The 14,566-nt window shown below is 36.7% G+C and overlaps 3 protein-coding genes across 9 annotated transcripts in view; 1 reads left to right on the top strand and 2 right to left on the bottom strand.

The window, feature by feature from the left end:
* The window catches only part of LOC111451657, a 2,814-nt gene extending 1,885 nt beyond the window's left edge, over nucleotides 1-929 (top strand). Inside the window, exon 5 of the mRNA XM_023092148.1 lies at nucleotides 450-929. Within this exon, the coding sequence (XP_022947916.1) occupies nucleotides 450-705 (256 nt within the window). The 3' untranslated portion in view covers nucleotides 706-929. The remainder of the gene's footprint in view (nucleotides 1-449) is intronic.
* A 2,476-nt stretch (nucleotides 930-3,405) lies between these two features.
* On the bottom strand, nucleotides 3,406-6,320 carry LOC111451652 (scarecrow-like protein 34). The gene has a single exon (XM_023092133.1). The coding sequence runs from the start codon at nucleotides 6,011-6,013 to the stop codon at nucleotides 3,734-3,736; it is 2,280 nt and encodes a 759-aa protein (XP_022947901.1). The 5' UTR covers nucleotides 6,014-6,320; the 3' UTR covers nucleotides 3,406-3,733.
* Nucleotides 6,321-10,023: 3,703 nt separating this feature from the next.
* LOC111451653 (telomere repeat-binding protein 5-like) overlaps nucleotides 10,024-14,566 on the bottom strand; it is a 5,333-nt gene continuing 790 nt past the window's right edge. For 4 of the 7 annotated variants that reach the window (XM_023092135.1, XM_023092134.1, XM_023092138.1 and 1 more), the window contains exons 2-11: nucleotides 13,891-14,074; nucleotides 13,651-13,780; nucleotides 13,025-13,570; nucleotides 12,756-12,932; nucleotides 12,601-12,645; nucleotides 12,428-12,507; nucleotides 11,561-11,805; nucleotides 10,889-11,209; nucleotides 10,667-10,730; nucleotides 10,024-10,472 (exon numbers count right to left, since the gene is read on the bottom strand). In XM_023092135.1, the coding sequence (XP_022947903.1) occupies nucleotides 10,305-10,472; nucleotides 10,667-10,730; nucleotides 10,889-11,209; nucleotides 11,561-11,805; nucleotides 12,428-12,507; nucleotides 12,601-12,645; nucleotides 12,756-12,932; nucleotides 13,025-13,570; nucleotides 13,651-13,780; nucleotides 13,891-13,971 (1,857 nt within the window). In that variant the 5' untranslated portion in view covers nucleotides 13,972-14,074 and the 3' untranslated portion in view covers nucleotides 10,024-10,304. Of the gene's footprint in view, nucleotides 10,473-10,666; nucleotides 10,731-10,888; nucleotides 11,210-11,560; nucleotides 11,806-12,427; nucleotides 12,508-12,600; nucleotides 12,646-12,755; nucleotides 12,933-13,024; nucleotides 13,571-13,650; nucleotides 13,781-13,890; nucleotides 14,075-14,216; nucleotides 14,528-14,566 lie in introns of those variants that run through there. The other 3 variants (XM_023092139.1, XM_023092140.1, XM_023092141.1) reach the window with 3 other exon arrangements.

Below are 14,566 nucleotides of genomic sequence, written 5' to 3'. Positions count from 1 at the left end.
AAAAAAAAAAAAAAAAAAAAAAAGAACGAGGAAAGAATGGCCGTGCCACCTAGAGGATCAAAAGTATAAATAACAGTGCCACCTAGAGAATAAAAGTATAAATAACATCAACAATATATGCAAAAATATATTTTTGTTATTTTATTATTTTAATTTTATATGGAACTATTTTGATGATATGAATTTAATATGCAAGAATCTCTTTAGCTATTTTTTTTATTATTTATTTTTTATTTTTAAATTGTCGCTTTAAAAACTCACTGAAATGTAATGGAGCTTTTATGTTGTTTATTCCTTCTTTTTTTATTTTTTTATTATACTTTTTTTTTCTGGGGGCGGGGTTGAATAAATCTTTCATTCACAAAAGAAAGTCACTTGAATTACCGCTGTCCTTTTTATCTTGCCTTTCTTTTGCCCTTTCATCTTCAACAAACGTTTTTGTTCCCCAGAGAAAATGGATCTTCACGAAATGAAGCAGTGTTCTCAAACAATGATGAAAAAAATTGTGAGACTAATGGGGACCTTAAAAGGAAACAATCTGAAGTAGTGTCTGAAGGACGACATCCAACTAAGTTTCCAAAAAGTGGTCGGGACAATCAGCAGTCATCATTTAATAATGGTAAAGGATTCTTCAAGAAACCAAAGGGTGAAAATCTGGACTGGAATGTCCTTAGGCCCTCTAAGACTCCAAATAAGAGGGGATAACCTTGTATAGTAGAGTCTTTAGATGGGTGGAGAATCCAGTTCCTATGCTCTTGGGAAATTGTTTCGACTTCTTACCATATTTTGTAGTTAAATAGGACTGTTAAACGTTACCTGAACAATTAATTGAAGGTTCCATTTAACGTATCTTATCTTCAAAAATTAGATGTACCCATATATCAACTCAGTGGTGTTCCTAAATTCATACATTCCTGTACTTGGATCAAGAATGACGCCCAATACTTGGAATACTGTCTGATTTTCTAAAAACTAGATTTCTGGACTATTCAGTTGTATTGCGAATGGAAAATAGATCCTGCAATTTTTTTTTAGCAAGCAATGAGAGTGGATCTTCTGTGATGATGGTATTTTATGAAATAGATCAGAATTCATCTGATTTCTTTTTGAGGCGTCCGCGCTCAAATATTAGAAATCATTTTAGTGCTCTGCTTCATCTATGTTTGGTTTGTCTATTGTTGGTTTCATCATCTGTTTACTTTTTAGTTTCATGTAAATTGAGTGTTACTAGTGACTATTTCTACCATTTTGTTTTCTGGAAAGAAGAGAAGAACAAAAAAACAGACGTACTTGTATATAATATATAAGTTGGAAATAGATGTGTGATTTTCTCGATGAAATCTGCAAATGTTGGATATTTCCTTTTCCCTTACAACGCAGGGATATGACAGGATATAGTGTCTCTGACTCTTCCTCTCCATCATAATGAAAATCCTCTTTCATTATATCTTTCAGATCACAGATAGGGCTATGCGAGATTTCTAGGCTTGGACTCTGTTAGAAGTTGCTTTATCATATATGTCACTGCTCGTAGTTCTGTTTTTATTTGTTTTATGGATTATCACATCAAGTAGATCTTTGGGCTGGGAAACTGAAACATATAGTTCACAGCAAACTCCCCATTTCCATTCATACTCAAACCAAAATCCGCATAGTCTCCCATTTCTGGGATGCGATCCCGTCATTCTGAAATTAGACATTAAAGCACTTGATTCATCTCAGCTGGGTCTATCCTTGTAACACGCAGTTTAGAGGCCCCATCAGGTATGGATATGAATCGGCCATTACAAGCTACAATTGATAAATGTTCATTCAACAATATGATGGCCCTTTGATATCTTAGTCTCATGAAATTGGGTATGTTTTAACCTGCCTATATTTGCTACATCCTTGGACCCAATGTCAGTTAAATTAATGTTTTCTGGTTCGCCTGTTATGTTGCTATTGAACATCAGCTGGGGGCTGATAAGGATTGAAGCCTAATCTACTCTAGTAGTTTATCTTTTATGGACAAGGGACACAAAGACTTGTCTGAAGAGATAGCTTGTTTGTGGTGGTGGTTGAGAGATAGCTTGTTTAAGTTCTTGAAAATTTTATAAGACCCATCAAATGAGTGCAATTCAATTGTAGAATATGAGGATGTGTTTGATTGCTATCAGCTTGGTAGTTTAACAATAAGTACTTCGAAACTATTCAGTCCAAAAATAAAACTTCAGTGATTTACTATACATTTTTTAAAAGTGTGAAAGTTTAGGGTATGTTTGGTGGGTGATTTGAAAATAGATATTTGAAATAGGGGATGTAATGAAAACAAAGTTGTATTTTATGTTTTGGAAGTGGATTTATATTTTTTTTGTAATAAATTGTTAAATTATTATATTACAATATCATATAATTTGTAATATATATATATATATATATAACAAAGACAAATTGAGTATGATATATTATAATTATTAGAGTTTTATCTTTTTTAATATATATTTTACGTTTTATAATTTTAAATTAAAAAATTTGTATAGAATGAAAATATGAACATGTTAATTGTTTAGAATTTGATTACAAAATTGAAAAATAGTTTTAAAAAGCACGTGTTGGCAAAAGTCATTACATTTGAAAATAATGTCAAACATGGCTTTTGATATTTATTAGAAACTATTTATGAAATTTATTTGAAGCTATTTATTAAACTGCCGACAACGTTTGAAGTTGAGAACGCGTTGGTAAGGAACATGTGGATGTTTCTCAACCGTTGGATCATTTAAACAATAGGAAGTCTATCAGGAACTTCGGCTTTTTCTATTTACTTTTTTAGAACATTTTCAAACAATAGGAAATAGAAGTATTGTCTTCTTAAAGATATTTTTTTTCTTTCTTATTGATCTAAGTATATAATGCATGCAAACTGAATTGGAAAATTTGTTTTTGAAAATTATTTTCAAATTTTGAGTAGCAATGTTGAAAATACTATTTATTTATTTATTTATTATTATTATTATTATTATTATTTTGTGTTTTCTAAGTTGAATTAAGTAATTTAATTTCATTTTTAGTTAGAAAAAGGTGGAAGATACTTTATATATGAACTCATGATAGTATTTGAGAGCTCGAGAATTCAATCAATATTATATTTTTTTATTTATTTATTATTAACTTGTTTCTTTTTTATAAGCTTTAGTCTGTCATTCCATCTCCCAATTATCTCCGTTAAACAATGGAGAGATATTAAAGATTAGATCAAATGAGAAAGGAATGAGAGAGGTGTGTGATAAATATTTAGAAAGGAAGGATAGAGGTATGTGATAGATAGTGATCTTGTGTGAAAGAAAATATTCAAACATAATAAGAATGAATTTATTGAAATATGTATTTTACTCTTAAAGTTTACTTTTTTTTTTTATCCTATATTATCATCTATCTACTTAGTATACTTGATAAATGTTTGGTCGATCATACATGTCATGTTTAGTTCCCACAGTTCATGATATCAGAATCACAAGGTAAATGCTTTCCATAGAACTAACAAGAGAGAATCTGATACAAGCAGTCTCTTGTTCAGAACTTGGCCTTCAAACAGATACCTTCAAACTTCCCATAGCAGAGAGAAGTACAAATATCTCACACTAGTTCTGCTTCAATCTCTGTCATCTGAGAGGGAACGTATTGAATGCGCCTCTCGTCTTGACTCTGGAGTCTCATTCTTGTGTCCCAAGTTACAGCAAGGAGTATACACCTATGATGCTGGCACCCAACAACAAGAAGCATACACAATACGGCCTTTCCACCCTTGAAGTATCCAGCCATTGTCTTCATCCAGTACAAAATCTTTGTGGTAATGGGTTGTTAACTTGCTCCTAAACTTGTTCATCATCTCCTTGTCCAAAGGAAGCTGCCTGAAACCCGCCCTAATACACCGAACCTGCCATTGCTTATAGCTTTCAGGCCTCTCAACCCTCTGAGCGCCCTCACATGCTACTACGTTCATGATTTGACGCCCGAGATACTCTCTTTCTATCATCATCCTCTCTTCACTTTCACGAGGTAAATTAACGTCTAAGGAATCATACAGTGCAGAGAAGTGGAAGAGTGCCTCTCGAAAGCGCGTTATGAAGAACGGTGCATGATAGGATCCATTAGTGATAGAATGTACAAATAAGTTTGGATTCATCTCCCTTACTAGACGTAGAACAATATCCCTTGGACTAGTTTCTTCGACAGTTTCGTCGAGTAGGTTGTTAAACCTGTAGAAACAGTTCACAACTAGCACGTCACTGCTATCGAGCTTGAAGTCCTCGATTCGGATAGTTTCCCAGTTATCTGATGCTATGGCTTGATATTGAAAAGGAACGGTAAAGCGTTTGCAGTATTTTGCCAAACGACGTCCTGACTCATCAATCTTTTCGGCTGGACGAAATCCTGGTAGAGGGTGATCAATACCAGTAATGCGTAGTTTAGGTGGACCATCAGGTAATTGTGAAAGAAACTGAATTAACATTGGCCAGAGGAAGCCATAGCAAATGCCAAAATCAATAATATGAAGACTTTTGGCCTTGTCAGCAACCTTCAAAATCATTTTAACCATGAAAAAAAGCGAGAGTTTCTTAAAAGGGCAGGATGAGAAGTGTGCTTGGTAAGCTTTTAACATATCAGCTGCTGAAATCTTGCTTTGAATTAGTGATTCATAGTGGATTATGCTTCCTGTACCAGTGCCAACCATGCGAGCCTCAAGAGCGTTGGCAAAAAAATGAGCCATTCTTTGGAAACCATCCCCATTGGTTGTAGAATGCTGCCTAATCTTCTTAAGTAGTTCATTAGCAATCCTCCGATCATCAGAAGACACAGCTTGTGCACATAATATCAGAAGATTTCTCAAATCCACTGAGTCTTTTCTCTTCTCCTGTTTCTTTTCCCGAGCTTTCCCAGCAATAGATCCATGAAGTTGTCCATTATACTGCAATTTCCCATTTGCAGAGGTCTCATTTCCTCCATAATCATGAAGTAAAACCTTATCAAACATCTCAGATAATTCTTCCTCATCCCCATAAATGGTGGCATGCTTGTTTCTCCTCCCTTCTTCTGAATCTAAGTCTACATCTTCACGTTCCCGATTCTTCCGTCCCTTCGATCCATTCGGTGAATTCTCCCTTTTCACCTTCTCTGTTGTATCCATTACCTTAGAAGCCACTCCTGTCAGTATGCTGCTGCCAAGATCAATATTCAGCTGTTCACCTCCTGGAAGAAACTTCCTTGCCTCCTCCAACCCTTTTTGATATTGCAAGATGGATGTGCTATCACTAAAGATATTCTGAGCCAACAGCTCAGTGGCGAACTCATGACTATTAGTAATCAGGTTGCTTTGATTGCCAGAAGTAACCTCAAAATTCGACTGATACTCATTGCTGGGAAAAGGTCTTCGAAGTACAGGGGGCGTATGTTCTACAGGATCAACAGCCCATTGATCCTCAGAGCTCTCGCAATCCAGAGGAGGTTGGTTAGGTGAAGGAGGGTAGTTCTCACTAAGAGCGTCATAGAACGATTTCTCAGTAACTTTAAGTCCCATAGGATCATAAAACATGCAGGGCATCTCCTCCAAATTCTCTTCCATAAGCATTTGGCTTATGTACTTGAGAACGGTTTCCTTGAAGTCACTCTCATCTGAGGAAGAGTCACCACCAGGGCTTAACCCCAAAGCCACCCCTTTTGCACCTCCATCTGAGTTCAACCCCACCGACCCAGAACGTGGCTCCCCTTTCGCCCTCTCACTTGACGGCGAAGAAAACTGATTAGGGTCTGGGTCGCTCGGGAAAACGGAATTCTGGATGAAGGGAACATGATCTGGAGATGGGTTATTGAATTCAGGGTATGGATATGAAGTGGGTAAAGAAGCCCAATCGTTTAATCTAAACCCATCAATCGAACGATTGGGGAGATCACGTAATTGGGTTAAGAGGGCCTGATAATCAGAGTTATAATCTGCTTCATGATCTGGAAAACCGTTGAGGTTTGGATCCATAGGTATCTATCTACTCCTTATAGAAACAGGAATTAACCAGAAAAATTAAACTATTAGGAGGAACTCGAACAGCTATGAAAAACAGAAAGTCAACAGAATCAAAAGATTAGAATCATGAAGTGGAAGCAAAATTGAGCTGCAAACAGAGAGACAGAGAAGAGGGAAAGCAACCGACAGAGGAGGGAAGGAAGTTTATACTGAAAGGAAAGGGAGAGGAGTAAATCATTGGTGGAGGCAGTGATTTTGTAGGTTTATAAAGTGGAAATCATCGTGTTTGGAGTGATTGGCAAGCGAAGGGATAAGGCATTGGTTGGGTCTATTTGTTAAGATGGCATGATGCCATAGACCCGTCTCGATGACATGCCATAGACCCGTCTCTTCCCTTCCCCTTCCGGGGACTCCTTGATTTGCTTTTGGCGCTTTCTGTCACACTCGTAACAGGCATAATCCAGTTTAGCCAGCTAGAGTTTAGATACACTACACACACGCATACACAAAACCCTGCCCTTTTTGTTTTCTTTTCCAATTTGATCTTTTTTTCCGGAGACTAAGCCGACCGCTAGTAAATATTGTTCTCTTTGAACTTTTTCTTTTGAGTTCCTCCTCAAAGTTTTAAAACACGTCCGCTATTGAGAGGTTTCCACACCCTTATAAAGAATGTTTTGTTTCTCTCTCCAACCGACGTGGGATCTCACAGAGGTTTCCACACCCTTATAAGAAATGTTTCGTTTCTCTCTCCAACCGATGTGGGATCTCACAATCCACCCCTCTTGGAGACCAACATTCTTACTGGCACGTCTAGTTTTTTACTCTAATACCATTTGTAACAGTCTAAACTTACTGCTAGTAGATATTGTCTTTTGGACTTTTTCTTATAGACTTTCCATCAAGGTTATAAAATATGTCCGTTAAGAAAAGGTTTCTACACTCTTGTAAGGAATGTTTAGTTCCCCCTCTCTAATCAACGTAGGATCTCACATCAACTCTAGTTTTGTAATCCATTATCACTCCATTATCTATCTCTTATCTTATGTTAGGTAAGAATTGGTTTTCAGATATAACAAGTTTGGCCAAGGAGATTAGGAAGGGTAGAAGATGAACAGACCTTTATATTTTAATAATTGAGCTGTTTTTCTCCACGCTTAACTGCAACCACTCCATTCAACCTTGTATACATTGACTAATCCATTTTTCTCATAACTTGAAGAATACTCCACATTGGTATTAACATAACTTTTAAGTTAACTTATACTTCTGATAGGCCTATCTGTAATATAATTTGTACTGTTTTTTCTTTTACAGAAATGCCAATATTGTTGCAAATATTGTTGTTTAAGACGTTTGACTTGCATTAGTATAATACATTTGTCAAAATGCACCATGGAAATCATGTTGGTTATTAGTATTTTTAATTATGTTTTAAAACTTCGTTTTGATGGATTAGTCGTGGAAAAGTAGAGACGTAGTGTAACGGCTCAAGCCCACTGCAAGCAAATATTGTCTTCTTTGGACTTTTCTTTTCGAGTTTTCTCACAAGAGTTTTAAAACGTTGTCTCCTAGGGAGAAGTTTTTCACAATCCACCCCCCTTTGCGGCCCAACCGTCCTTACTGGAACTCATTCCCTTCTCTAATCGATGTGGGATCCCTCCAATTCACCCCCTTCGGGCCCAACGCCCTTATTGGCACACTGCCTCGTGTCCACCCCTTTTGGTGCTCAGCCTTCTTGCTGGTAAATCGCCTCGTGTCTGGCTCAGATACTATTTGTAATGGGCCCAAGTCCACCGCTAGCAGACATTATCATTTTGAGCTTCTGTTCAAGGTTTTTAAGACGCATCTGTTAGGAAGATGTTTCCACACCTTTATAAAGAATACTCCGTTCTCCTCTCCAACCGATATGGGATATCATGTGTATTAAGTTAAAAACTACCCAGCCATGTCGATCAAGTTGAAAGACCCAGCCATGTGGATCGTGTCTAATTGACTGTAGAAAAAGGTCAAGAACACCATTATTATGATTCATGACAAAAGCCAAAAAGTTGAGCCTGAAATGCATTGAATCCAGTTGCGTTCTGATCTGTGAAAAGGAAAAGCGCCATTTCTCATTTCTTAGGTTTGAAATGTATTTTGTTGCAAAGATCTTTGTTTGGACCATTCTGGGTGTCTGCTGCTTTTGAACTCTCAACCCTTCCAAATTTTGACCTTTGCTCATCATTCTTCCCTGTTCCCATGCGTGCTCCCCAAGAATTTTTCCACTTCTTTTTTAAAAATGGTTTTGCTTTTATTATATGTAATTTATTATGTTCTTAAATTTATTCGGACTTTTTTATAGGAGAAGAACAAGTTGTCTGCTAGTTATGTGAGACCAAAAATGTAAGTTTCCTCGAAGACAGGATTGTGGTGTGGGGTGGTAAAATCTAAGGTGGGTATGTAATTATCATGAATTTTTGGCTTTCTTTGATAGAATTATATGTTAATTTAAATAAAAATAACTTTTATTTAGGTCGAGAATGCCTCGGTAGGGCACCAAAGGTAGTTGCCTCATCTATCTCTCTTCCATCTTTTCCCGTGTTATAGAGTCCCGTACAATTTCGAAGATGATAAACATTATTATTACTCTTACTCCTACTCCGATCGGGATAAATCTAGCCTCTTCCCTTCTTCCTGCTTACATATATGGGATATTTTAAGAAGCGTACGTATATTAGATATTTTAAGAAGTGAACATCTTTCAAAGATAGATAGCTCATATTTTCTTTAATCTCATGAGAAATACAATTGGGGGACTAATTCAAACCCTTCGGGGAAAATAAGAATAGCCTCACATTCAAAACGTCATTCTTTCCATTCAAGTTTGAAAGTGAATTTTTTTATTGTTAGCTAGCTCTTCCACTTTCCCGACTCACTCATTATGCAAGCAAGCGTTGCACTGCCTATAATATATATTCACTTGCTATAATTTAAGAGTTTAATTGCAAACTTTATAATTAGAATTTTCTCTAAAATTGTAAAACCACAGAGATGTTATATATAAAATGATAGCTTCTCTCAAGTATTAAAGCATCTAGTTCGAATCTTCCCACCTAAGATGCTGTAATAAAAAATGAAATATTACTATTATTTATTAATAATTTCATGAGCCAAATTTTTTTTAGAACTTAGTTGTCCCTTCTATTATGAAGAATAAAGCGTGCTTCGTGGAAAGACACCAGCGCCACCCGTCAGGAAATGCCGATGGATTGCCCTTTTTCTATTAAAACGGCCCACTAAGCCACCAAATCAAACCTAAAACAAAAAGCTATCTAGCATTATTCAAATATAGTATTAAAAAATTCACCTTTATTTTAATTTAATATATGTACCGTTAAATCTTTAATCCAAATTGTAATTTGAGTCAAAAACCATGTAATTGAATTTAGTACCTGTCGTATTAATCTTTAATCAAATTTGTAATTTTAGTCAAAAATATATAATTGAATTTCTGAGGTTAATAAACTATATATATGCATTTTTCTTGAACTATCCACTTTGTTTTTTAACCCATTTCGGTACTAAGAGTCGGTTGATAACCCAAACCCACAGCTGAAGGCATTCTACCCAGTAACACAGATACTTCGGATCCCGCTTGAACGAAACAGAAGATATTGTCGATAAATAGAAGCACGTCTTGTTCATTCATTTGACTGTAGATTAGAGCCACTTTTGATTCTGCAATATTTTCTTCATTAATTACTCCGGCGAATTTTGTGATTGTGCGGTACTCATTCCTAACTGAGTCAAGCCAATTTTGATGCGTCTCGTCAACAGTTAAGCAACGTATACTCAAGCCTCTAGTCTCATTTCGAGAAAAGGTTTTAGAGGACAGAGAAAAGCAATGTTATATAGCTACAAGCAAAAAGCAACACAATAGCTTAAATAGCATATAACCCTTAGGAAAGTATATATATATATATAGTTTAACCAACAATCTATCATAATTAACAACAGGATTAAGTAAAATGAACGATCAAACACATAGGACGACAGATGAATTTGTATTAACAGGCTCTTATTCAGTCAAATAATATACAGCAAGAGCCAGACTCTACAGTCAGTAGTAGAGGCGACCCTTTGTTTTGAGCTAGAACAAAGCAAAGTACACAGCTTTTGTTTCCTGGTAAATACATTTTTTTACAGAATTACTTTCTAGAAAAACAGTAAGAAATTGAGGAGGTAAAAAACGAGGAACAACAAAGGGCGAAAGGGAAAGAAAGATTTACATGGAGTAAGTCGGTGGAAGCTTTGTAGAAGAAAGCTACGGAAGCAGAAGGCAAGTTTTTTGAGTGTCATGTTTGATGTGTTGCTGTTGAGACCAATAAGCGTGGGCTGTTAGGACTCTCTCAAGAAGCTGCTGAGGCACTTGTTCTCCTCTCCTTTGCCGTGGGGATATTTTTGCTGTGTGTACTAACGTTTTCCACTTGTCCTGCACCACCACAACTCATTTCAACTCAACATTTCCACACGTCTATGGCTTGACATCGACATCAACATAAGAAGTGAATCGACATTTTCATAATATCGTTAAAAAAATTGATGAAACGTAAATAACTACAAAATGTCATCAACAAGAACCCTTTTCCAAGGACCTAAATCAGATATAAAGAACAGTTACCACACCTTCAAGTCGACATAAGTACGATGCTTAACATTGTCAAATGCTCGTAGTTTAACGTCACGCCACCTACAGGTAAATGAAGTATAAAGATCCCATATACAGCGTAAAAATTCTAAAACAAAGACGAATTTTCACTTTAATTTGAGTCCATCAATTTTACTACAATGATTATAAAGAAACTTACAGTTGCTTTTTAACTCATAGTTGAGGCGTCAACAACATACCTTCCAGGGCCAAGTGTTTCAACAGCATGAACCAGAGCTTCCACCTCAGTAACAGAAAAGGGTCTACGCATTCTGCGATGGCCGACCTCGTATTGTTTAGATTTTTGACAAACTGGAACTACAGTTAGTGTCTCCACAGCCATGGCTGGTAGAGTAACCAGTGCTTTAGAATCTGATGATCTTTCCTCAACTGCGGTATTGACAAGAGAGGGCGCTGGCTCATAAGCAGTGTCGGTTGAATTACTCAACTTGGCCGCATGAGTCTCAAACAACAATGCACTATTATTGCCTGAATGATCTACCGTTGGATTGGGAGGATATCTGTTAAAAGTGAACGAGAACATAAGAGTACAGAAGTATTACTTCGGATAAACTGAGCTTAGTAAAAGATCACAGACATCTATATATTTATTTAGTTTAACACACGTGGAGTGAGGATTTGAATCTCTGACCACTTAATCGAGGGTATATGACTTAACCAACAGCTATGCTAAGATTGGCAATATCACGAAAATATTGCATCCCTATCAGTATAAGAAGTTGCACTATATAGGATAATGAGTAAAGGATGAGCATGTGCATTTAGCCATTAACAACTGGAAGAATGGTTCACTTCATCATTACTGTTGGCTTTTTATTAGAGAAAGAAAATCTTATGAAGAAATGAAATACCCGTTTATGGTCTCGAGTGTACTACTACAACGAAACGTAGGAGGAGGCTCCCCATGGCAGAAAGACGACGGGGCTTTTGAAGAATGAGGCTCTAGTGTAAATCCCAGACACTCATCCTGATTATCATGAGAAATTCCAGTCTGAATTAAGGTTTTATTATCATCCCTGACTTTCTTCCCCCGTAAGAGTACACCGACATGTATACCACGACCAATAGTAGTGCTCACTGCCTCCATAACCGTCCTCTGCAGAACAAAGACACAATAAGGAAGCAAGATAAAGACCAAATTCCAAACAATGAAACTAGTAATCATTCGGTAAATTCATTGCAGTACTGAGAAAGGGATGGAAAACAAGGTAAAAAAAAAAAAAAACAAGCACTATGCAGATCCTAATAATTAATTTACAGCTCAAAATCTTTTAAATCATCTCCTCATGGAACACAGACAGAAGCAGAACGATACATCAGGGTGTACATACATGGCAGAAGAAATGTTACCCAGAAATTGATGATTACTATTCCCTCGAAGAAAATTAGGGATTCTAAAGGTAAATGTTCAACTCCTTGTAAAACGCAGTGAAGTTCTAACAAGTCATATATCAGAATGAAGTACACTTAAATTTTTTTTTGTAAGAACTATGCCTTTATGCTTGAGAGCTATCCCGAGAGCATAGCTCAACTGACATACTATCGACCAAAAAATCAGAGGTTTAAATGCTCCAACTTACATAATGTCAAATGTAAAATGCCACGAGAAAATATGTTTCCTTCATGAGCAAGACTATAATGTAGGATTTGTAGAAATGACTTATGTATCATCTCCTTGATCAGACATGCTGAAGCACGCAGTGAGTTTCCAATCATACCTTCAGTGAACTAACAGTTGCAGTTTCAGGAATCTCAATGAAAAGTTCGGGTACCCTGAAAGATTTTATCCTCAGCTTCACTAAAAACATACAAAAAAGTCTTCATAAGATTCTCTTTTCAATGTTTAGACACTGTTCACTTCAAAATATAGCATGTCCTAGAGGTTATATACCACGAGAATTCTGATGCCCTGCAACCAAAGATGATTTCCCATGGGCTGCAAGATCAGTTTGAAAATTGTAACGACTAAGCCATAAGGAGAAGAAGAAATCTAAATAATAAAAGCGGACTCATATATGAAACACTCCATTATCTCCAGATACAAACCTGAAGATTCCCTTCCAATTTCATTTGAATCCGAAATTTTCTCAACTATGCTTCTGCCATTGCAATCTCGAAAGCAACCATCAAAGAGTTTTCTCTTTTTGAAAGGGATATTCATTTGAGATCTTTGGTTCTTGTAGGAGTTCCTCCTACTGAAATTAAATTTCCTTTTATACCCACCTACAAATGAAATTCGAAAAATAGATAGATGTCAGAAACAAGTCAACATGACCGAGTACTAGCTGAATTCTCCAACAGTGCAGGCACATTACCTGTTTTGGGTCTCTCAGCTCCATACTTTGTAGCAACGTTCCAGTTTTTTGAAGCCAATATTTTTCTTATTCTATGGCCTCTAATACAAGGAGCTTTCCTGAAGGAATTTCTTGAAGTAGTTGGGTAAATGCACCCAAAGGAGCTGTTGTCATCATTTCTTACACCTACTTCTTGGGTTGTGGGACAAGGGTGCTGAGGACCATGGTCCTTGCTTGAGGGTACCTTGAAGCCATTTTCTGAACCAATCCACATGTGTGGATTCCAGTCACATACGACTGGATCTGAAGACCTGCACGTCGCCATATCAGTGCCACTCATCACCTTCTCTGACTTGTCGTTCACCGTAATCTTATTTCCACCATCTAAATTGTGACCACATGACTTGGGGTGAGTAGCAAAGTCAACATCATTAACAAGATTTTTCATTTCAATGGCTTTCTGTTTTGTCAAAGTTTCAGCAACACCCTTAGAAGTTGAAGTGTTCATTGTAGCATAAGAAATCACATCAGGAAAAAATCCTGAAGGATATTTATCTTGATCGTGGCCTGCAAAGCAAAGCTCAGAAATAAGAACGTCTCCTGTCAATGGAAAGCTTTCAGCTTCAAATAAACACCGATGCCATTACCCTTTAAAGTTGGCGTATCAGATAAGGTCGTTGGATTCCTCTCAAGCAACAAATTTCCGGCTACAGAGGCCAGCAAGTTAAATGCATACATCTGCTTGTCATCAACTTTACTTCTACTAGCACCCTTCCTCTATCCCCAATTAAAAGACAAGAACGATGAAAAAACAGTAAGAGCCCCAGAATCAAAGACCAGATATAAGACACAAATGCAACAAAACAGTGGAAGATTTATATATGCACCCTAGCTGATCTGGTAGCCCGAGGCATTGAGGGCATCTGGTATCCATTGAAACCATAATCTAGACTATTGTGAAGAACCATAGCTCAGTAACCATCTCACAGTGCGGAAACATATAAACTTGGTCTAAATTTTTGCAAGCTCCACAAATCAAATCACTCGAGATTTAGGCTAATGAACAAGGTCCTGCAAGCAAATAGATGTAGTTCATTAATATGAAAGGCTCAGAAGGAACACTGGAGTGAGAACAGCTGTTAAGGTAAAAACCACTCTATATCACACGATCAGCTGCAGGGAATTTCAATATTTCGGGTGTACTAAGAATTACCATACTGTCTACTAAACCCCTAGAGATCCGATTCTTAAAATACCGACGGATAAGTGAATGGTTCTTGCAGGGGCTGAATGGGAAAAGAAGAAACCTCAAAATTCCAAACCACAACTAAACCCCAAAGATTACGAGTGATCATGATCGACGAATGAAAGAATCGGTAATACAGGTATTAGAAGAATTTTCATAGAGATCCATGATCCTGTAAAAGAAATGATGGTGAAGAACATGCAACACAACCAAACCCTCAGTTCTGAAGAGATGAAAAATTTGAAAATCAAAACTCGTCAGGACAAAAAAAAAAAAAAAAAAAAAAAAAAAAAAAAAAAAAAAAAAAAAAAAAAAAA

The sequence above is a fragment of the Cucurbita moschata genome, unplaced genomic scaffold (genome assembly GCF_002738365.1).
Source record: "Cucurbita moschata cultivar Rifu unplaced genomic scaffold, Cmos_1.0 Cmo_Scf00013, whole genome shotgun sequence".
Taxonomy (NCBI): domain Eukaryota; kingdom Viridiplantae; phylum Streptophyta; class Magnoliopsida; order Cucurbitales; family Cucurbitaceae; genus Cucurbita; species Cucurbita moschata.
Note: the sequence above shows the minus strand (reverse complement) of the source record. Positions and strands in the feature narration are given on the sequence as shown.

What these genes read in the sequence shown, in the direction of transcription:
- LOC111451652 (XM_023092133.1), bottom strand. Translation starts at nt 6,013, where the DNA reads ATGGATCCAAACCTCAACGGTTTTCCAGATCATGAAGCAGATTATAAC.